Source organism: Phialemonium atrogriseum, assembly GCF_030411735.1.
Source record: "Phialemonium atrogriseum strain 8032-3 unplaced genomic scaffold QBC33scaffold_15, whole genome shotgun sequence".
NCBI classification, from domain to species: domain Eukaryota; kingdom Fungi; phylum Ascomycota; class Sordariomycetes; order Cephalothecales; family Cephalothecaceae; genus Phialemonium; species Phialemonium atrogriseum.
Window position 1 is genome coordinate 479988 of NW_026848152.1, and position 21266 is coordinate 501253.

Sequence of the window (21266 nt, forward strand, 5' to 3'; positions counted from 1 at the left end):
TATATACGTACGTAGAACTACCTATATATGGTTTAATGTTGCACACTCTCGAGATCCTTCCCGCCAGTTGATTCACGTCTTCCGCTCCCCTTTCTCCGGTGTGTGTTGCACTGATATACTGCAGCCGACGACAACAACTTACACCACGGGGAGATTCAAGAGAAAGAGACAGAAATTGACCCAGCAGCGGCAGCAATGGTCTGGTACAAGAGGAAGATTGTCGTCAGCGACGACACTGTCACCAGTGCCGTCCAGTTGACGGCGAGGCAGTCGCTGGTTCCTAACTTGCTGGGTACGTCAACTTCTCACACCCGCACTCGCACCGAAAGCATTGCTAATCGTGCGCTATAGTCACCATCTTGTTCTTCCTCTGGGGCTTCGCCTACGGACTTCTCGATGGTAAGCCATCTAGCACATCCACAGCATACTACTACAAACAAACTCTACCCCTGTATACTTCGGGGGTATCATGGCGCTGACTCGCAGTTGCAGTCCTCAACTCCCACTTCCAGTCCGCGCTGAGCATCAGCTCCAGCATGGCAGCCGGCCTCTCCGCGGCCTACTTCGGCGCCTACTTCGTCTGCCCACCCACCATCTCCGGCTGGATCCTACGCCGCTACGGCTTCCGCGTCACCTTCATGACGGGCCTCTTGGTCCTGGCCGTCGGCTGCCTGCTGTTCTGGCCCTCGGGCATCAAGAAGTCATTCGGCGGCTTCTGCGGCAGCATGTTCGTCGTCGGCGCGGGCCTCTCCACCCTCGAGACGGCCGCCGACCCGTTCCTGTCCATATGCGGCCCGCCGCGCTACTCGGAGATCCGGCTGAACCTGGCGCAGGCCGTCCAGGGCGTGGGCTCCTTCGTCGCGCCCCTGCTCGCGTCGCGCGTCTTCTTCGCGAAGACCCTCGACACCGACCAGGGCCTCAGGAACGTCCAGTGGGTCTACCTCGGCGTCGCCGGCTTTGTCGGCCTGCTGGTCATCCTGTTCTTCCTCGCGCCCATGCCCGAGATCACCGATGCCGACATGCACGTCCAGGAGGGCCAGATCGGTGACTTCGACCCGGGCCCGTTCCGCAAGCAGTATAACCTGTTCCTAGCCATCTGGTCCCAGTTCTGTTACGTTGGCGCGCAGGTCGCCGTTGCTGTAAGTCCTCTTCCTTGCTCCCTTCCCTCCTTCCTTCTCCTTTCATGTTTATTGTAAGTACATCCGAGCCAGGCCTAACCTTGAAATGCCTGTGTACAGAACTACTTCATCAACTTCTGCATGGAATCCGGGCGCGACAAGGCCACCTCGTCCGACCTCCTCGCCGTCGGCCAGGGCCTCTACGCCTTCAACCGCTTCGTCGCCGGTGGCCTACTCACCATCCCCGCGGTGAAGCCGCGCTACATGCTGGCGCTGTACCTGGGGCTCTGCTTCGTCTTCTCGGTCGCGGCCATGACGACGACGGGTACGGCGTCCATCGTCATGCTCATGCTCGTCCTGTGCTTCGAGTCGGCCTGCTTCGCCACCATCTTCACCCTCGGCCTCCGCGGCCTGGGCCGCCACACAAAGATCGGCGGCTCCCTGCTCGTCGCCGCCATCTCCGGCGGCATGGTCTTCCCGCCCATGACCGGCGCCGTCGTCGACTCCAAGGGCGCCCACACCGCCATGGCCATCCCCATGATGGGCTATATCCTTGCCTGGGTGTGAGTTGGGAGTCCTCAAATCTTTCTATCCTTTGCGTTCCGTCTTGGTACCGAGCTGCGGGCTAACCCACCCTGCGCTAGCTATCCCCTCTACGTCAACGTCTTCAACCGGGAGGTCATGGACACCCATCGCGCGACCAAGGTCGGCATCGAGCCTGTGAGTGATAAGACGCTGCAGCTGGAGGCTCAGACCTCCCAGGGGCAGACGACGGCCACCGAGATCAAATAAGGGGGTGGTCTGTTGGACATTCCTATGTGAAGTACCAAAAAAATCCGGTTCGGACGGGATGATAAAACTAGGGGAGCGGTGGGATTTATCTATAATTTCTGATAACTAGAACACGATACGTTGATCCGAGGATGAAGGAATTTTAAGGAACATGTCTATTATCTGCTCGTCACATGGAAGAACTCCGCCACTAGGTTGCGGCTGTGAGTTCGTGCAACGCCTAGTTCGGTAGGATGTGTACGAGAGACGTCGGCCTAGATCCGGGGAGGGTCTCGAAACATTGATTATCTGTATTTGTCAGAGACGGAGAGCCCTCATGACTTAAAGCCCGGGGAAAGGAAACGGCATGGACGGCAACGACGGTTGACACTGATTGCCGTCGAGTGAACGGGGAGGAATTCAGGCGTATAGAGGGCCAGGCAGGGGACCTCACTTAGCGATGGATGGAGCGAGCGCACTTCGGGCCTGAATAACTTCGGAGCCGGTCCATATATCTTCACACGCGGACCGAGAACCCCGCGACTGGATACATATGGGTGGCGGAACTTTCGAAGTTATGGAACCATGAAAGTTCCGCTTCACTGCCTTGCTTGTTTGCCGAAAACACTCAGTCTCGGGAAGTAGCCAACAAGTCGGGGTGGGGAGCAGTTGACTGTGGGGAAGCGGTTATTCCTCTTCCTCTTCTTCGTCGCTGACCTCCTCACCAGCGTCAATAGCCTCCTGTCTCCTCTTGGCCGCCCGTTCCCTCTTCCTCTCCAAGAGCTTCTTCAGCCGTTTTGCCGAGTTGAACATGCCGTTCGTCCCTGCCCCGCATGCCGCGCAGCCCGGATCTCGCCTGTACCTTGTGAGGGCGCACGGCTCGCAGAAGTAATGGCCGCATCTCGTGACGACGGGCTCCCTGTACGGCCCCTTGCAGATGATGCAGACGAAGGGTATATCCTCCAGCATGGCATCGTCCTCGTCGTCGTCGTTATTTCCGTCCGCCTTGTCTCTATTGGCGCTTGCGACGACCGTGCCCTTGATCTTCTTGCCTTTCGTGACCGTCTCCCATTCCCGATCGAGTTGCCATCCCTGCTTGTGGTCGCTTCGATCATGGAGATACTTGCAGTTCAGCCCAAACCCACAAAATCCTGTCGTCTTATAATCTTTACAGACGTCCGGTGCGTAATCTATTTGCGTGACGGTACGCACATTCGTCGGTGCCTTGATAGGGCCGACCGATCTTGTCGGCGCATCCGGGTTCTTCTGAATGTACGACGCCTGGTTCGCAAGCCCCTTGTAGGTACCGTCGGGCATCTGCGGCTCGTTCGGTATGGCTCGAGTAGTGCCTAGCAGGCTCTTCGACGATAGGGCATCGTTCGAGCCCTCGTCGAACCAGTTGCTGTGCTTGGTTGCGTCGTTCGTGCTCGTGATGGGGACGCTGCGGTCGGCGGCGAAGACCGTCGCGGAAAGATCATTCCCCGTAGTCTTGTTGCTAGCGGACGATGCGGTCACCGCGCCAGTATTCCTTTTCCTCCGTTTGACCCTCTGACCAGACTCGTTTTCGGAGGAAGAGTAGTCGGAGTCGCTTGACGAGGCCGTCGTCGCTGGTCTTTTCCTGATGTTTCCCTTCGCCTTAGCGCCTCTTTTCTTGAAAGTGACAATCGGGGCTGCCACATCTCCAGTTGTCTCCGCCATTGTGATTATGTGCAGGAAGTTGGATGTCCCAGAGCTTTGGGAGAGGGTTGGCCGTTTCCTTTTGTTTCTGGAGTTTGGAACTTCGAGGACGAATAGCTGACAAAGAGAAGTGGCGATTATCGCGTACGTAAGCCGCACTTACCAAAGCTTGTTTCTAGGGTTGCCACAGTGCACGAAACTATCTAGGTATGCGTACGCTGTAACGAAAGTGTGGGTCTAGCTGGAGGAGAGGAAAGTTTCATGGAAGGTGTCACTGCAGGTAGAAAGGAATCCGAACACCAAACTCAGTTGGTCAGCAAGGTAGAGGCTTTCCGTTCACCTGGTCAATGTCGCAGCCCCCGTGAACTATCGTATTTGCTTGCTGTATATGGCCAATCCGTACTGTCCAAGGCGTTTCCCATTCACTAATAAGCCAATGTTTTGTCCAAACAATAATCTGCACGGAGTACCTATCTATCATCAAGCGGGTCGTAAAAATATCGCGGGTCGAGATAAGTTCCGCTGTCGGGTAGTAGGTTTAGCCACACTGCAAGGTACTTGGAGTTACTCAAATTGAGTGGAATGTGGCTCAACACACACCCGTTGGGCGGAACCTCTTTTTTAGTTTGAACTGGACAAGCCAGAGCAGGCAAAGGGACCAACAAGGCAGAGCACCCATCGGGGATTCAGCACCTCAATTTGGCACCTCACACCTGCCACCCAGCGTGCTCCCATCTGCTTGAATCGCCTCTCATTAATACCAACGTCGAACGACCAAACAGTTACGAGGCGACAGTCTATCGGTCATCAAAATCCTTCCCCGACACCGTACGCGTCTGCCTGTGCGCCAGAAAAAAGGGAGAGAGACTCAGCTCCGATATCTGGCCCCCAGCACGACTGCCGTCGAATTTGCTTCGACCACGAAATACGAGCACCAGCCGATTTCACAGCCCCCTTCCATCGACCCCTAGTCTTTCCCAACCTAACCTCTCCAGGATCTAACCAACTGCAGCCCACAATCTCTCACCAGGGCTTGGCCAAACCAACTCCGGTTCTCAGTGCAGGATGTCTTCAACTACGACTTCCGGCTTGACACGACGTCGAGGTGGTGGAGGTGGTGGTTCCGCCAATGGCGAAGGTGGTGAAGCCAGCCGCGCCAACTCCTCGAGCAACTTCAAGGACGCGACCCCCGAGACGAGCTATGAGAGTGGCGACAATGGCCATAAGATCGCATTCGACCCCAGAGACATCAGCGAGACCGCAGAGAGGAACAAGCAACCCAAGCTGACTCTGATGGAGGAGGTCTTGCTTCTGGGATTAAAGGACAAACAGGTTCGTCGGGCTCATCCCACTTCGAGGCAGAAAAGAGCTTCGACTGCGCCCACCCATTAGAATAGAATGTGAACTGACCGCTCCTCCACAACCAGGGCTATCTATCCTTCTGGAACGACAACATATCCTATGCTCTCCGTGGCTGCATTGTCCTCGAGCTCGCTTTCAGAGGCCGGATCAGCATGCACAAGGACCCGGCGCGGCGCCGATTCCCCTTGGCAGACCGTGTTATCGAGGTTATCGACGACACACTCACCGGCGAAGTGCTACTCGATGAGACATTGAAAATGATGAAATCGAGCGAGAAGATGAGCGTTAGCTCGTGGATTGACCTATTGAGCGGTGGGTTTAGCTTCTCCCCTCCTGCCCCTTAACATCCCACACCGTCGCTGCCCAAGGAGTCCGAGTAGACCAGAATTGAGCTGATGTCCAATACAACGAGCAGGCGAGACGTGGAATCTCATGAAGATTGGCTACCAACTCAAGCAAGTACGGGAGCGTCTTGCCAAGGGCCTTGTGGACAAGGGCATTCTGCGCACCGAGAAGCGCAACTTCCTCCTCTTCGATATGGCCACGCATCCGGTCGCCGACAGCGGTGCCAAGGAGGAGATCCGACGCCGTGTGCGGAACGTGCTCACACAACGCACAGTCGTGCTGAACGGCACCCAGTTCCTCCCCGAGCACCTCGAGTTCAGATACGTCCGAACCATTGCCTTGGTCTGCGCCGCATACGCGGCCAACGTTCTCGAGAACGCGCTGTCGACGCTCGGCCACGAGGCACGCGAGAGGGCATTCACTCAGACAGATGAGCTGCTGGCCGAGTACAGCCAGTGGCCATTCGGCAAGAGGGCCACCGGAAACGGCGTCGGAGCAAACTTGCCACAGGTTATCAGCGAGGTGAGTAGCTGTCCCGCGTCGATATGTCTTGCTTCCAGTGCAGTACTATTGTGGTTAGTCTCAGGCTGACCTAGGATATCCCCAATGCAGGAGGTCAACAATGCGAAGGATAAGGAGCTCCAGCTGGAAGTTGTTGCGGCCTGCCTCAGCGTTTTCACACGCCTCGACTCCCTGCTTTAGCGGCCTTCTTCACAAAACTTCCTCGTTTGTCAACTTATTCTTCCTGGATTCCCGGACAAACCTCCCCCTACACCAATGGCCCTCGAGGACAGCGGGGAAGTAGTGAGGGCGACTCTGGTTGGGCGGGCGGACTGGGTTTCTCGTTAAGATACCTCCTCCGCTAGAAGGATGATGAGTACCATGGTGAGCACGCATAGGGCAAGTGCCCTTGCATGCATGATGCGAAGCCGGGCAGGAGCAGGCGCGGCAGATCTAGGACACCGGTATGCCTCGCACAAGCTATAAAAGTGAGTTGGGGTGATGTGTACCCGGCAACTCGTTTTGAGGGATAGAAAATGTGAGACGCAACACGCTCTCTTACATCACGGTCGTTGGGCGGGAGCGCCCCCTTAAATCTGGCTGGGTAATGAATGGAAAGCTCTCTCGGGGTGTTTTGGGCAGAGCACCGATTTCTTCCACCCAATGTGTTAGATTAGCAGCATTTCAGATCTCTGGGTTTTGTGCGTTTGAATGTTTTCCCCTTTATTTTCATTCATGTTCGTCTGGCCAAAAAAAAAAAGCCCAGCGAGGATTCACGGGAGTTTTTGTTTTCGCACGAGCAAGCCACGGGCAGAAAATCGAAACTTCCTCTCGGAAAGGGAGTGAAGGATATGACAGTAGAATCCAATTTGAAATTCCTCGTCAAATACACGGTGCTATGACGACCGCCAACTCCGTAGAAGGTATTTACACCGAACGCCGGGATGAAAATAGAGTATGGAACGAGATGTGGCAGCTGCGCGGCCCACGGACAGCCATGCCCGCCCGTATTCCTTCCTATGATTACCCTCGTCACTTCCTCTTCCCGCCGCCGCCAATGCCGCCGAGGCTCCCCTCGAAGCCGGGCCTATTCTTCTTCTTGGTGGGGCCGCCCTTCCTCTTCCCCTTGCCGCCCTTCTCGTCCCTGCGCTTGCGGAGGTTCTCCTCGCGCTTGCGCTGCCTCTCGTAGACGGCGGTCTCGACGCCGCGCTTGCGCTCCCCCCACTCGCGCTCGCTCTTCTTCTTGGCCTTCTCCTTGCGCTTGACGGCCTTCTTGAGCAGGCCCTCGTCGTCGCGGACCCGGTCGCCCTCGGCCCGCCGCCGCGCCGCCAGCCACGTCTCCTTCTCGAGCACCTCCTTGCGCTTGTCCTCGTCCAGCCCCGCGATGCGCCGCTTCTGCGCCTCCAGCTTGGCCAGCGCCGTCTTGGGGTCCGACGGGCCCTTGCGCTTCTTGCCGTCCGCCGCGCCCTCCCGGGCGTAGCTGAGGTCGTGCGACATCTGCGTGCCGTCGGCGAACGCCACCCGCCCGAACGCGTAGTGGTTCGCGCTGCCGTCGTCCTCGTCGCCGGCGCCGGCGCCGCCGACCAGGGGGCTGAGCATGCTGCCCGGCGAGTTGCGTGCGCTGGCGAGGGCTTCCTCGCGCTTGCGATCCTCCTCCTCCTTGGCCAGGCGCCGGAGCTCCTTCTTGTGGGCCTTCCTCTGCGCCTGCTTCTCGCGCCGGGCCTCGATGAGCTCCTGGCGCGTGCGGATCGGTTTGCCGTCCACGTCTGCCTTGCGCGCCGCCCGCAACGATTCGATCTTGGCTGCCAGGCGAGCGCGGAGCGCGGTGGTGTCGGTTGGCATTTTGATGTGCTTCGGCTTTTCTGACGGGGCTATGGCGGAGGATATGGATGTCGTGGTGCTAGCCGGCTCAGCCGAATTTTTGCCCGCGTCGTTGGAGTCGAAGACGGGTGAATTCGGCCCAGAGGTCGGCGTCGAGGCGGCAGCACCGTCATCTTCTGGATCTGCAAGGTCCGAGATATCCACCTGGTCAAGCTCGCCGCCTTCGTCGGCCTCTTCTTCCTCGGTCGACGGCTCGATGCGATTATTGTTTTCCGGTATGGCCTCTTCCTGTTCATTCTGGACTTTCTCCGGTTGCTTTTGAGCCTGCTTTGGGCCCGGTCCGCTAGTCTTGGGTGCAGCGTCCTTGAGGTCGGCTTTTTCGGCCTTCAGCTTCTTCTTTTCCTCCTTCTTTTGCTTCTTTAATAGTTTCTTTTCTTCCTTTTCCTTTTCCTTGTCGCTTGGTTGCCGCTGATTCGATTCGATATCCTCATAAACCTTTTGTTTTTTACTTGCCGTCTCGTCTTCAAGGGACTTCTTCTTGAGGCCTTCTCCAGGCTTCTCCTTCTCAACGGGGGTGATGAACGAATCGTCCTCGTCCTCGTCCTCGGCGTCCTCGGCGTCCTCGTCGGTACTCGCATCTTCTTGCATCACGCCCAGTTTTCGCTTATTCCGCGCCCTCTCGTCCATGACCTCCTTGGCGTTGCGGTTCAGCTCGCTATCCGGGTCAAGCTTTCCCCTCTTTGCCGCCTTCGCCTCCGCCTTGGTTTGCTTCTTCTTCTTCCATTGATCCTGAAGATTGGCGGCGATGTCAGCATTCCGATGATCTGCGCCCGACACCTCTGCGGCAACCAGAGCCCCCAAAACCAGACTGCGGTGAGGCAGAGCTGCGGGAGGGTGAAGATCTCAACGTACGCTCGTGTCCTCCCCATAGTACATCTTGGCCGGAATCAGGGACAGCAGGCCATCGAAGGCCTTTGCATGGTCGCGGAGGCGATCCTGCGTTGGGTTAATCGATCAATTCCTCAATTATGCCTTCTTCACCCCGGGCCGGGACGAGCCTGTCCAGGCGGGGCAGCACATCGGCAGTCTGCATACCTGAAGAGAAAATTCAGACATTGTGGGCAGTATCCCTCTTTCTAGTTGAGGCAGGGAGGGTGTCGCAGGTTCAGGCGACAATTAGTTGACTCGACCGCTGCTCAACCAAAGGCGTTGAGTTGGGTGGATTAAACGAATTGGCCTGGCCGTGGAGGTTGGTAACACACCTACGCAGGCAATTTTCTCTCGGAGTGTGGGAAAATTTCCAATGTGGAGCGAAATCTTGGCGTTTTTCTGCCTGGGGCGGTGAGCAACTACATAACCAACCAGCCAACCTACCCATCTGTGCACGAGACAAGGTGGGGTAACTCGCGGGGTTTGTGAGTTTTGGTGACATTATGCCCAAGCTCACTTGTATTAGGTGACTACAGCTCAGCTTGATCAAACAAAGATTCTTTCGTCTTGATTGTGACTGCAAACTTCGAATACCCTCTGTAATACAATGTGCCATGACCGTGCTTCCAACAACGCCAACAAACAACCTGGCGCCATTCACTAACAGTTATCCTCCAAACACCTCCAAACACCATGCCAACGTGCTCTAAAAATACCCCTTTTCCACACGTCACACCCTTATAGGTAAAGTATGGGTATCGACTAATCAAGCATGAAGGAATCTTGAGAGGTTCAATCGACTCCCAGATTTTGAGCCATGGGCAAGCTCCTGTTCTTCAGTTGTGTCGGCGATGTCAGCCTCTAGATCATTCTCCCCGTCGCTATCTGGGATGATCTGGTCTTCGCTACCGAAAGTGGTGTTGAGAGCCTCCACCTCGGCCATATCCACCTTCGGTAGAGGAACGAAGGATGGATTGACTGGCAACGACGCATAGCTCCGTCGGCGATGTTCGTTCTTGGCGCCTGAGCTCCGTGGGCTGAGCGGCGGAGTAAAAGACCCTTTGCCCCGCTGGAAGGCCTGGGCACCAATCCGCTGAAGTGGTGTGGGCATTGATGTGTTGTGGAACTCGCGAACGCGGCCTTGAGAGGCCGTGGGCTTCTGCATGCTAGATGCTGGCGTTGGTAACCCATGGGCAATTCGGGTTGCCAGCGGCGATGCGGGTTTAGCCACCAGGGGTGTGTAGGTGAACTGGCCGAGGGATCCCCTTGCCGGTGTGTCGCATGGGGACGCCTCGTGCGCCTCGCTCTGGAAAACTCGACCCACTGGGGACGATACTGGTACTTCAATATCGCTGTTGGGAATAACTTCGTCATCCTTGGCCTCAGCAGTTATGCATCCCAACTCCAGGGCCGCCTTTTCCTCAAAGATGTCGAGCCTCGCAACACCCTTGGGCGGTCGAGCTGGTTGCCATCCGTCGATATCCGGGAGGTCAAGTAAAGCGTCCTCTATCGAGTCGTCCGAAAGGAGATGCAATTCCGGCTTTGTGGTTTTTTGCATCTTTTTCACTGGGAAGAACTTGCTCCTTTCAGGCTCCCGGTTTGGTTCAGCCTGCAATGTCGCCTCTTCACACAGCCGCGCCTTCTTTGATGGGCGGGTTGGGTGGCCATTCTTCTGGTAGCCAGCGCCGTCGATGCTTCGGACCGTCGGCCCCTCTGTTCTGCGACGAGATTGCGACTGCGCATGGGGGTCTGCGAGGCCGATGAGTACCCTTGAAACCGGCTCGGTCCGCCGGCGCAGTCGAGGTGCAGCGTAGGGTCTTGGTGGCCGTGACGGTTCCTGCGCACCGTCTACGTAAGGCCGAGGAAGTGGAAATACTCGGGGGAGACTGTTCTCAGCCAAGTTTCTGACCTGGCCAGGCTCAACAACGAAACAATTGGGGTCCATCTCGCCCAACGGAATTCGGCGATGGCCTTCGAAGTACGAGGTTATCGGTTTGCCCGGTGGTCGACTTTGTGCGGCTGCGGGAGGCGCAGCTTGGCTATTCCGTCTCTTCTCTGGCAATCTCGACAGAATGATCTTTTCTTTTGTGATAGGATTGACATCTCCAACAGCAATTGCTCTGGCCAGATCTGTCTCGACCGCGGCACCGATGAACGGCATCTTTTCGATGTCGTGCGACGAGTCCGGTTCGGTTAGAAAGACCAGCTGCTGCTGCTTCGGGCAGAAGACTCGTTGGTGGAGAAATGTCAACTCGGCTTGTTTGAACGCTGCCAGATAATTATCGGGAAATCGGTATTTCCCCTCGAACTGGAGCATTCGGACGACCCTTTCTGGCGTCTTGTATTTTCGGATCATGCGGTACGCCGTCTTCAGTCCCATGTTATTAACTCCCCCCAGGTAGTCACAACCACTCATAATCGCCATCTGACGGAACTCGGCGTCGGTCCAACCCGTGAGAGAGACCTCCCGGACTGCGCAGAAGTCTCTCCGATTGATTTCGACACATTGGCCGTGCTGATCAAGCTTAGTCAACAATCGCTTGGCACCGAACACCAGGAGGTCAGAATCCTCGGAGATGATGCCGTTGATGATGCCTTGGCGCTCGAGGTAGACTAGCTGGGCATCTGCTTCGTAGGGTGCAACGACGTACGAGACGCCGGCCGTCTTCAACTCCTCGATCAAGTGTCGGGCCATCTCGGGGGTGACATCGATGGCTTTTTGCAGATCGAGGTATGCCTGAGACGTTTTACCGGCCTTGAGGAGCTCCATGCCTGCCCTCTTACTTTCCTCACGTCGTTTGGCTCGGGATGCCTCCTCACTCGCTTTGCTGGGCAGAAAGTCGCCATCGAACACAAGGTATGGGGTCACGCCGAAATACTTCATCATCCTGACACGATGCATGGAGAAGTCGACATACCTTCTAGAGTTAGTCGCTCTGGGAAACTTGCAAGCCTGGAGGAAGGCGGACGTACTTGCGGGTCGGTTTGCCCTGGGCAAGCTCAATGGCACAGCCAATGGCGCCTCGATGGAGCCATCCATATGCGTCGACGCCAAACGTCTCTCCAGCATACTTCTTCAGTTCGGCAGGCCTGTGGATTGACTTGAGCAGTGGGAGCAGGCCTACGTAAACCACGTCGTCAGAACGAGCAGATAGTGTTTGCCAGCAGCTTGAGTACCTTGAATGCCCATTGTGGCAGCAGCAACAGCTCGGAAAAGCCAGGGAATACAGTTTCAAATACAATGCCGAGCCATAGACGCCTTATTATGTCGAAACCACCATGGAACGTCGGCTTGAATATGTTAGGGAGCAAGAGTAGCCGTCCGGGTGACGCGGTAGCCGATAGACCGCTGGGCGATGTTGATGCTGGATATCGCGTCTATGTATGTATATAGGGAGCCGGCTTCGAGTCTGCTGTTGGGACTGGACACCAGTAATGGCAGAAGTCTACTCACCAAGTGAGACGAGGGCAAGAGTTACTTGTAGTGATTTGGTAGTGGAGCAACAAAGACACCTAAGCCATGGCCTGCTAAGCGGGTGATCCAACGCGCTGTGCGGAAACTGGGTCCTTGAGGCGCGTCTCAACCCCTGCAACCGCGACCGGCACTAATGCGGGGCCATTTCCAGGGCAACCTTGGAGCTAACCAATGAGCTTAGTTCAGCCTCAACCCCGCCACAATCCGTTCGACCCAACCACTATCGGGGTTCTAAGATAAAAATATAAAAAAACCGGTGAAAGAAAAACCCCACCGCCTAATCCAGAACTTCGACGCTGTCCAAGTAAAATCGAACCTCGCCCAGTGCCGTTAGTGTCGTTGAAAATGGCCAAGACTTTAGAGAAGACGCGGAAGCAGATCTCGAAGAAGAGGAATGGAGTCGTTGATTCACTTCATGAGTTCAGCCGGGATTCCAGGCGACTCCGTCGAGCGCTGCTCAGAGACGAACGCCTTGAGAAAATGGCTGGATCCAGGAAAAAGAATAATAAACCCCTCTGTCTGTGCCCTTACTTCAGCTATATTGTGCTCATGACTGACTCCTAATACAGTAGAGCGAGCGTCCTTCTTCCAACGGGCTATCCGTGAGAATGACGGTCGGCCGCTTCAAATAGAGGCTGTCCAGTCCAAGATTCAAGAGTCTGTACCCCACTCTACGTTGTTCTCCCACATGGGACAATCCATGTGTCAATGAGAGCTTCAGCAGACGCCTGGAACTAACCCCGTTGCTCTCAGGTTTATACACCAATACGATGAAGAATACGAGACAATTACGAAGGCCCGTCGCGCTGGCAGAGGAGCCAGTGCAAGAGAAGACCTCCTTAAAGCCAAGATCTCCTCCCTTGAAAAGGAGTATCAGAATGGTTTCTGTAAGCAACAGCACTCTCCAGCCTGCCGTTGCCGAGGCTAACTACTCGTTTAGTCCTACCCGACCTCACAACAGTAGAAAATGTTCCGCTTCTTGATCGTTGGGAAGGGACTTGGTCTTATCTCACAAATGTTACCTGGGTTAGAGTCAACACCTCCGGAAACGTGCAACCGTCAAGCTTCCCTCCGAGAAATTGAACCTTCATTCCTTCCTCTTTCTTTACTCCTTTTTCTTGAGCTGGGAAGGATGTTTTCTCTGGCACAGTCACGATTATACCCAGCTGGTCTCGCCACCGCTCTATCTACTTCGGTTTTTCCTCAGCCAATGGCGAGGGTTCGGATGTTCCACATGTGTCCGCTGCCTATGGGAGCATGGCTCTATGGTGAGAGATGGGTACGCTTGTTAGGGCCAGTGAGCCTTAAAGTCTGCTGCTACACCACTGCGGTTTGGAACACTTGAACCAGAGGCCTGCAACAAGGCCAGATTCTTCGGAAGGCATGAAAGACAAAAGACGGCAATGCGCCTCGGTCGACGTAAGATCCCCCCACGAAGGGAGCAGCTGAGACGTGAATATGTCACATTCTCATCCTATATGTATATATCAGATTAGGTTATATGCGTATAGGGGACTAGAGAGGGCTGAAGGGCGAAGGGAGGGTATCAGCAGTGTATTGAAGGGTCACTACGTATCTGCTGCAATTGCTTTAATACCACCCAATGCATCTTACTCTTTTGGCTACAATTCCAAAGCGGTAGGGCACGCTGTCAGTGCTCCTTTCGATTCTTTTCGCTCCCTCACTGTAAGAGCTCATCAGTACAGGGGCTATGTTGTAAAGGGGGTTTTAGTCCCGTCAGGGGTATCTATGATTGGTCAAAGCTCCAGGGTCCGAATTTTTTTGCAGATAAGCTTCCATATCGTATCCGTACATTCTCTGATCTCTCACGCAATTGCATTCTATCCTCTTCATCAATCAGCACAATTCTCCGAAACATCTCTCTCCCACATATCCCCCATCAAAATGATGTCTCTCCGTGCAGCGGCGCGCTCAGCGCCCCGCGTCCTGTCCCGCGCTTCCTCCACAGCATTCAGAAGATGTCCCGCTGGAACGAGGGCACCTAGCATGCTGAAGTCACAGTCAGCATTCCTGCGGCCGCAACACGCCTCCGCATTCTCAACATCAGTCTTCCGCAGGGCCGCGGCCGGCGAGACGGACGAGGAGCTCTCGGCCAAGTTGGCGAGCGAGATTGAGTTCGAGCAGGACGTCAAGGAAAACGAGCCCGTGCCAGCCAGCATCAAGGATTTCTTGGAGAACGGGCCGTTCGAGATCCAAGACAGTCCCGGAAAGGAAGAGGTCCTTCTGACCCGGACGTTTGGAAATGAGAAGTGAGTTCCGTTTGACGTCCATTCCATTGCCTCCTGGATCCAATGCACGTGGCATTTCTCCTTCGTTCCACCATGCTAACCTCCCATCCCCAGGATCACTGTCAGCTTCTCCATTGCCGACCTTCAAAACTACGACCCCGACCTCCATGAGGAGGACTCGGCCCTCACTGACGAAGACCTCACCGAGGGCGGCCGTAACTCCCAGGACGCCAACGAAGCGGCGGAGCTGGCTGACGAGGACGAGGGCGCGGGACCGGACGCGGGGGTGCCGTGCAGGCTGCGGGTGATCATCGAGAAGCCCGGCAAGGGCGCGCTGAACATTGAGGCGATGGCGTCGGACGGCGGCATCATCGTCGAGAACCTGTACCACTACGCGGACCCGGCGCTCGCGCACGTCGAGTCGGCCGACGCCGCCCACAGGGCGCAGGACGTGTACCCCGGCCCGCCGTTCGGCAGCCTCGACGAGGACCTGCAGATCCTGGTCGAGAGGTTCCTCGAGGAGCGCGGCGTCGCCCAGGCCCTGGCCGTCTTCGTGCCCGACTACATGGACATGAAGGAGCAGAAGGAGTACATGGCCTGGCTGAACAACGTCAAGTCGTTTATTGATGCGTAAAGAAAAAGAAAAAGGAGAGCGTGTGGAGCGAGGAAACATGGTGCTTTCCATTGGTGTTGTTGGCGGCGGCGATGCGCGAGGCAGCAAGGCCAGGGCTCGTCCATGGGGATTCCCCGATCTTCTTAGTTGTATTTTCTTCCCACTCGACTCTATTAATGAAAAGTGTACAATAGGAGGAAAATGTCTAGACTAGGGGGTGATGACCAGGTACGAAAATTTGCCATCAGACGAATGTATAACAGTTGGAACCTGGATCAACCATTTGGCTCCATCGAGTGCAATCCCTCTCAAAGACCTCTGTCGCTTTTAATCTACGTCCAACATGAGGAGAGGAGCGATTTCCACGTCCTACGTATATCAGACTGCAGGGCTTTATCTGTAAGTGTTTGAGACAGTTTGGTGCTGATATGCTTCGGGTGCATCTGACGGTGAAACTACCTTCCCAGTGCCGTGGATTTTGACATGTGAGCTTTCTGCCATAACCAAGCATTTACGGCCACATGTGTAATAACTCCCGGTCAGAAATAGTCGTGGATTCTTTGGTGTGGTTATACTGACTGTGGCTTGGTCACCCACATCTGCGAGTCTCCAGTCAGCACCCGCTTGCATAATGAACTCTGGGCTTGGCTCGGCGAAAACCAGGCTAGGACTGATGATTGGCGGTGATACGTCAGGTTTTACAAATATGAGGCTTGTCTGGTAAAAGATGGATGGGAAACAAGATGGCGCCGTGGTTTGGGTAAGTTCGTGATGCTCGATTAAGGGGGTGGCGAGCGAGTTGAGCAGTCGAAGTTGACTCCTGGTCCTACGTCTCGCTTGCGAACAACATGTGCCCCCTTGCTAGCTTGAAAGGGATGAAGATAATTGATTATAGGGGGTGATCTAACGGTATAGTCTGCTTCTATCGATAACCTCCCGGACTGGGTACGGTCAAGGCTGGTCTCACAGTCTGATATTCAGTACCTCTTCCCTGCCACATCCGAGTCCAGCCCATTTCTGCCATTGGCATCGCAACTTCCATGCCGCTTGCATATACAGCTGCTCCTCTCCGCCGCATGACTCTCCAAGCTCGCGCAGGCTCCTCAGCGTTCGCAAAAGTTGGCAGTCCATGAGCTTTTCATCCTCGGGATCTGCCCCTTGTCTAAAGTGTGACAAGATGCCGTCCCAGGTCAGGCCTTTGTCGGGAACCTCGAGCAATATGAGAGAACGGTCTATGACCGGTCTCAACTGTGTGATATAAGCTAGGACCATGAGCGTCCACACACCTCGCACGAGGATGATGCTTTTTTGGCTGCCCTGGAAACTGTAGAGCAACACTCGAAGACAGTTGACAAATGTCGGGAGAGAGCTGAGGAAGTAGTCAAATGCGGGTTTATCTTTCTTGTGGGTTGCGCACACGAGTAGGATGGACAGGCGGGAGAGCTGCCGCAGCAGTTTGGTCGTGTCTCGAAGGTCAAGCTGGTGGACGTAATCGACAACAGCTGATCGGGCGCCTTGGTTCGAGAGAACTTGTGACACCCCTCCAAATCCGGGGCCTCCCTTCATAATTCCGCTGAACCGCCCGTCGTAGGCAATGCGCGTGAGGATGGTCTCTGGAGGAAGTAATTCATCGGGTAGCGTCTGCCATTGCGCATGGCTCAGGAGTTCCTCAATGGGCGTGCTCCAATCCACCGCTGCAAGCACAAGTGACTCGACCACGAGCACTGCGCTTTGCACCTCGATTCCATCGCTCAGGAAGAGGAGCGGCCGGCCATATCCGCCAAACAGTCCATAAACCAGGGGTTTCGGAGCATAAATAAGGTGTGACAGGCCCAGGACTGTAGAGTTCCCACCCAGCTTGCCGTTCTCCATGCTGAAGTAGTCCATATAGGCTCGTTGGAATCTTATTAGGGACAGAGGTTAGTGAATGAACAGCAAGAGGATAGGACTGCCGTACTGATAGTCGCCCAGATATTTGGTCTTCTCATCCGAGCTCAAAATCCTCTCGGGAGAGAGATGCCAGCTCTGGAGACAGCGCCTCTTCTGGTCGTAGACCGCCTGAAGCTGCGCAGGCGTTCCACCCAGAAGGAAAACCGTAGCTAGGGACTGTGAATGCCAGGGTCAGGAGAGCCACGCGAAGCGCGGTGTCAATATACGTACAGTTGGAATGTCATTATGGTGTCCCCCAGGCTGGATCAGCGCATGTTCGACGTGTGTCTTCGATATGAGACGGTCAAACACGGTCCGGAGGCCTTCTTGGTGCATTGTGGCTCTAGGGTCTGGAAGAAGCATTTCTGAGACTGTTTCCAGGTGAAAAGCGACGCAGAGAGGTTATCTTCTCTTATCCGTGGCGCCGTAAAGCAACAGCTAAGAAGCTCAAAGCTTATATGTTTCTAAGTCTCCCCTTGGATCGTCCATAATCTTTCTTTCGTCTCGTGTCCTTTGCTGTCAGGTCTGACGATGTGTGGAGGCTGTGGTTCTTGGGTTGACAGATGTGATGTGGTTCAGGCTCGATCCTTCCATTTTGGGGGGTCTTCAACTGAGGGCAGCCGCCGTATCAAAAGCGCGAGGTCTCACCATAAAGCCCCATACAAGCAATATGCGACGTTGACGAATAGAGACAGTCATGATGAGGCCTATTGGGTGAGGCCCGGGGCCGAATCGGGTAGGGAAGCTTGCGTCATGCACGATCCGGCCTCGTAGCCCTCCTCTCTTCGCCTTGATAACCGGTTTGTGATGACTTCAAGATGGACACGAGAAAGCTGATATGGTGAGCATGGCTGTGAAATATGTTCGGTGTGGGGGCGGTAGGCGCAGAGCTATCAACCTTCTCGCTGCCTCATCATCATCACCATCTCGCCCCAGGGCGCCTCCATGTGGAGAGATGGCGACGTTGAGCTCTGTCAGGACCAGATAACATCACAATCTACAACCGTAACCCCTTATATCGTAGCTGGTGGAGATACTGGAGTGTGTTCCCCAATTCCTGGGGCCGTTCGCAGGCGTTGCAAGGTTGCGATATGATTAACAGCCGGCGAATACGAGATGCAGGTACGGATTACAGATCACGGAACACCGGCAGGGAGTGTAAGTGCATTGCCACCACAAGCTCTGGCCACATCCCCTAACTGTGGTAATATTTACTTCGAGGTGGTTACTAATGTTGTGGCTTCAACCAGCTCGGTCCACTTGAACTGTCAGATAATGTCGAGTCGATGAGAAAGCCGCGACGTACTAATCGCCAGGTTTTGGTTCCTCTGCGAGCGGCACGGAGCCTCTATTCTGCTATGATCCGTCCCCTGAAGAGGGCTTTGGAGAGTGCCTAAAAGTGCTGAAGATTAGATACTCCCATAGCCCTGGTGTGCGACCTCGAATAGCACAAGTCACGACCATCCATCCTGCCTCTATTACACCAAGAACTCCATCTTCTCTCTCCTAGGAACCATAGCTAGATTGCTCTATACATTTTTGTGCCGTGTTAGCACGTGTTATCATTAATCAACCAGACAGGATGGCCATGCACGCCAAAAATGTTCAGCTCTTTCAGCTTCAGTTTCAACCCCACTCCGCCCCCTTCCTGAAGCTATTCCGTTTTCGATTGCAGCAAGGCTGTGACTTGTGCGTTTGCACCGGAACAGTTCTAGTTTTCTCTTCCGCCAGACAGTCCCCGACTTTGAGTTTCTGGTCGAAGCGAATAACAGAAAGTAGGGGATATCAACCATGTGTGATCCCCTATCTATAGCCACCGGGACCGCATCGCTGCTGGCGGCTTCTCTCAAACTCTCACACGGCTTAATCGTCCTGCGATCCAGGTTCCAGAAGGTGCCCGAGACCGTATCGGGGCTCTGTAATGAACTGCAATTAACCTCCATCGGGCTCGGTGAGCTTCAGAGCTTACTTTACTCAAGGCAAGATGCCCTCACGAGCGCTTCCAGCAACGACCAAGCCAGACGGAACCTTCTTCAGTGTGTGGAAGCGACCACAGTTAGCATGGCAAAGTCGTTCTCTGTCCTCGACACAGAAATAGCAAAGTTGAACAAGGACGATCCTGCCGAATCACAATCAGTCGCTTGGCGATTGCGGTTCATGTGGGTTGAATCGGACCTGAACGGCCTCATGGTTCAAGTGCGGGATCAGAGATCGTCACTCAGTTTCCTCATGCAGGTAGTGCAAACGTAGGTTTCTATCTGGTCCTCACGTATTTCACCTATGGGTTGTCAGCAAGGGCTAATCCTAACACGCCGCCCCAGAGCTAAGATTCATGAGATCCATCGACAGTTTCAGGGGGCCTCTCCCGGGCTGGCTGCGCTGCGTCGAACTGCGACGATAGCGAAGGGCTCGAGCCGGCCTATTATTCGACCGGATCCAAAGCCAAGTGCCGAGTCATGTACGCCAGAACTCCAAAAGATCTTGAAGCAGGACACCAAGTTTCCGGACTTCGAGGATATCAACCAGCCGGGGTCGGCCTCTAAGCCATCTACGCCAAATACCACGGGCATGGGAGGAGAACAGAAGGCCAAACCCCCTCATAATGGCCAACCTCCAACCCCAGTACCGTCCCCATCCTTTCCTGCCGTGCCATACGCCCCCAGTGCCAAGGTCGAACCTACACTAGTGCATCACGAACTACACTATGCAGTGACTAACAACGATATCGGAAGGGTCCCTAGCCTCCTGGATGGCGGTCAAATTCCTCTAGGCCTGCCATCGAATCCGTACGGTACTTTACCAAACGCCAGTAAGACCTCCCTCTCTCTAGCGGCGTACCTGGGCCGGGACGAAATCCTCCTCATCTTCCTTCAAAGAGGCTTTGGCTGGGCAGTCAACGAGTGTATCGGCAAGGACCTACCTCCATTACTAGCCGCTGCGTATGCCGGGCGAGAAAGCTCGGCGAGGATACTCCTCTCCAAGGGGGGCGCGAACCCGAGGCTGCGGGGATATGGCAACAATACAAGTTTGTTCTGGGCCTCGGCCCGAGGCCATGAAAACATGGTCAATCTGCTCCTCCAGAGCGGAGCAGCGGACGACATCAACTTTGCCAACGACAAGGGCCTCACACCCCTGATGGTGGCTGCCCAGCACGGACATCACGGCGTGGTGGAAGCTCTCCTTGCTCGAGGCGCCGACGTCCACGCCGTCAACAGCAAGCAGCAGTCGGCCATCCACCTGGCCAGCCACTCCGGCCACCTCGACATCGTCAGCAGTCTCCTGTCGCACGGCGCGGCCCTCAACTCGGCGACGGCCAACGGCAAGACGCCGCTGATCTTCGCGGCGGCGGCCGGCTTTGCCGACGTGGCCGACCTGCTGGCCTCGTCGGGCGCTCTCATCAACCTAGCGGACTCGGCCGGGTGCACGGCGCTGTACCACACGGCTCGGGGGGGCTACTCGGGGGCGGCCGAGGTCCTCCTGGACCGGTACGCGGCGACCGAGGCGACGACGCGGGCGGGCGACCGGGCGCTGCACGCGGCGTGCGAGTGCGGGCACGCGCGCGTCGTCGGGCTGCTGCTGGCGCACGGGGCGCGGTTGGACGCGGTGCGGGCATCCGACGGCCTGTCGGCCCTCGACGTGGCGGCCTGGCACCGGCGGCGCAACGTGCTGGGGCCGCTGATCCTGTTCCGCGCCAAGCAGAACCCCGTCGAGTTCTCAACCCGGGACGCCCTGTACGCGGCGGCCAAGTGGGGGCTCGGCGAGGTGGTGGATGCGCTCGTAGAGGCCGGAGCGGACGTCGATGAGGTGGAGGTGGAAGAGGACGGGGCCAGAGCGGGGTCCGCGGCAGGCGGTCAGAGCCTGCTGGCCCGGGCTAGTCGGGAGGGCAACGTGGATGCTGCGAGGCTGCTGATAGAGAAGGGAGCTGATGTCAACCGTGTGGATTGCTACGGCGCATCGCCGCTGCACCGGGTCGCCATGGCGGCGAACGTGCAGCTGGCGAGGTTGCTGGTCGAGGCGGGAGCGAAGCTGGATTGTGTCGACAAGAGCGGGCGCACGGCGGCGCAAGTGGCTGACATGTTTGGGAGCCAGGAGATGAGGGACTTCTTTAGGAGTTGCTCTCCGGCATAATTAAAGGGGGACTCCGATCTTTCGTTATATCCCGATATAAGCCGCTCCGATCCCGGGATCTAGTGTGGGGGTTTCACCAAGTTGCATATCCGTTGACCAACCGCGAGCTTGGCTGCATATCAATTTGATGGACCCGAACACACACAAGAAGCAGCATCGGATGAGGTCCAGCCAGCAATAGGGGGCTAAGCGCATCATCCTATCGTCACCGCTTTCCAATCCGCCCGCGCTGGTACGTCGACAAGCGAAAGACTAACGAGATTGGAGCGGGGAGAGCTATAAATTCGACCCCCCCCTCCCCGTTGGCATCCTCTGTCTCTCCTTTCCTCTCGTAACTCTTTTCATCC

The 21266-nt window shown here is 55.9% G+C and overlaps 9 protein-coding genes across 9 annotated transcripts; 5 read left to right on the forward strand and 4 right to left on the reverse strand.

Moving 5' to 3' along the window:
• Window positions 1-195: 195 nt before the first annotated feature.
• Window positions 196-1910, forward strand: QBC33DRAFT_452985 (putative l-fucose permease; the record flags this gene model as incomplete). Its single annotated transcript, XM_060424664.1, has 5 exons — window positions 196-292; window positions 352-399; window positions 493-1139; window positions 1239-1681; window positions 1763-1910. The coding sequence occupies 5 exons, from the start codon at window positions 196-198 to the stop codon at window positions 1908-1910; spliced, it is 1383 nt and encodes a 460-aa protein (XP_060282731.1).
• A 207-nt stretch (window positions 1911-2117) lies between these two features.
• QBC33DRAFT_102742 (uncharacterized protein) lies at window positions 2118-3827 on the reverse strand. Its single transcript, XM_060421854.1, has one exon. The coding sequence runs from the start codon at window positions 3585-3587 to the stop codon at window positions 2577-2579; it is 1011 nt and encodes a 336-aa protein (XP_060282732.1). The 5' UTR covers window positions 3588-3827; the 3' UTR covers window positions 2118-2576.
• A 560-nt stretch (window positions 3828-4387) lies between these two features.
• On the forward strand, window positions 4388-6391 carry QBC33DRAFT_102798 (Golgi phosphoprotein 3-domain-containing protein). Its single transcript, XM_060421857.1, has 4 exons — window positions 4388-4898; window positions 4994-5240; window positions 5344-5795; window positions 5886-6391. The coding sequence occupies exons 1-4, from the start codon at window positions 4632-4634 to the stop codon at window positions 5973-5975; spliced, it is 1056 nt and encodes a 351-aa protein (XP_060282733.1). The 5' UTR covers window positions 4388-4631; the 3' UTR covers window positions 5976-6391.
• Window positions 6392-6441: 50 nt separating this feature from the next.
• Window positions 6442-8877, reverse strand: QBC33DRAFT_493468 (ribosomal RNA-processing protein 14). Its single transcript, XM_060425508.1, has 3 exons — window positions 8691-8877; window positions 8508-8591; window positions 6442-8384 (listed from the first exon to the last, which is right to left on the reverse strand). The coding sequence occupies exons 1-3, from the start codon at window positions 8709-8711 to the stop codon at window positions 6807-6809; spliced, it is 1683 nt and encodes a 560-aa protein (XP_060282734.1). The 5' UTR covers window positions 8712-8877; the 3' UTR covers window positions 6442-6806.
• An 82-nt stretch (window positions 8878-8959) lies between these two features.
• Window positions 8960-12048, reverse strand: QBC33DRAFT_541304 (uncharacterized protein). Its single transcript, XM_060428152.1, has 3 exons — window positions 11703-12048; window positions 11499-11646; window positions 8960-11443 (listed from the first exon to the last, which is right to left on the reverse strand). Exons 1-3 carry the CDS (start codon window positions 11713-11715, stop codon window positions 9292-9294), a joined length of 2313 nt encoding a protein of 770 aa, XP_060282735.1. The 5' UTR covers window positions 11716-12048; the 3' UTR covers window positions 8960-9291.
• Window positions 12049-12205: 157 nt separating this feature from the next.
• On the forward strand, window positions 12206-13271 carry QBC33DRAFT_102816 (translation machinery-associated protein 16). The gene is made up of 4 exons (XM_060421858.1): window positions 12206-12517; window positions 12570-12657; window positions 12754-12887; window positions 12941-13271. Exons 1-4 carry the CDS (start codon window positions 12346-12348, stop codon window positions 13081-13083), a joined length of 537 nt encoding a protein of 178 aa, XP_060282736.1. The 5' UTR covers window positions 12206-12345; the 3' UTR covers window positions 13084-13271.
• A 531-nt stretch (window positions 13272-13802) lies between these two features.
• QBC33DRAFT_570660 (putative regulatory protein suaprga1 protein) lies at window positions 13803-15210 on the forward strand. Its single transcript, XM_060430577.1, has 2 exons — window positions 13803-14270; window positions 14364-15210. Exons 1-2 carry the CDS (start codon window positions 13906-13908, stop codon window positions 14881-14883), a joined length of 885 nt encoding a protein of 294 aa, XP_060282737.1. The 5' UTR covers window positions 13803-13905; the 3' UTR covers window positions 14884-15210.
• Window positions 15211-15735: 525 nt separating this feature from the next.
• Window positions 15736-17530, reverse strand: QBC33DRAFT_102856 (uncharacterized protein). Its single transcript, XM_060421859.1, has 3 exons — window positions 17023-17530; window positions 16820-16968; window positions 15736-16765 (listed from the first exon to the last, which is right to left on the reverse strand). Exons 1-3 carry the CDS (start codon window positions 17152-17154, stop codon window positions 15826-15828), a joined length of 1221 nt encoding a protein of 406 aa, XP_060282738.1. The 5' UTR covers window positions 17155-17530; the 3' UTR covers window positions 15736-15825.
• A 1052-nt stretch (window positions 17531-18582) lies between these two features.
• On the forward strand, window positions 18583-21252 carry QBC33DRAFT_620374 (ankyrin-1; the record flags this gene model as incomplete). The annotated part of the gene is made up of 3 exons (XM_060432765.1): window positions 18583-18742; window positions 18776-19037; window positions 19113-21252. The coding sequence occupies 3 exons, from the start codon at window positions 18583-18585 to the stop codon at window positions 20917-20919; spliced, it is 2229 nt and encodes a 742-aa protein (XP_060282739.1). The 3' UTR covers window positions 20920-21252.
• Between the last annotated feature and the right edge of the window lie 14 nt (window positions 21253-21266).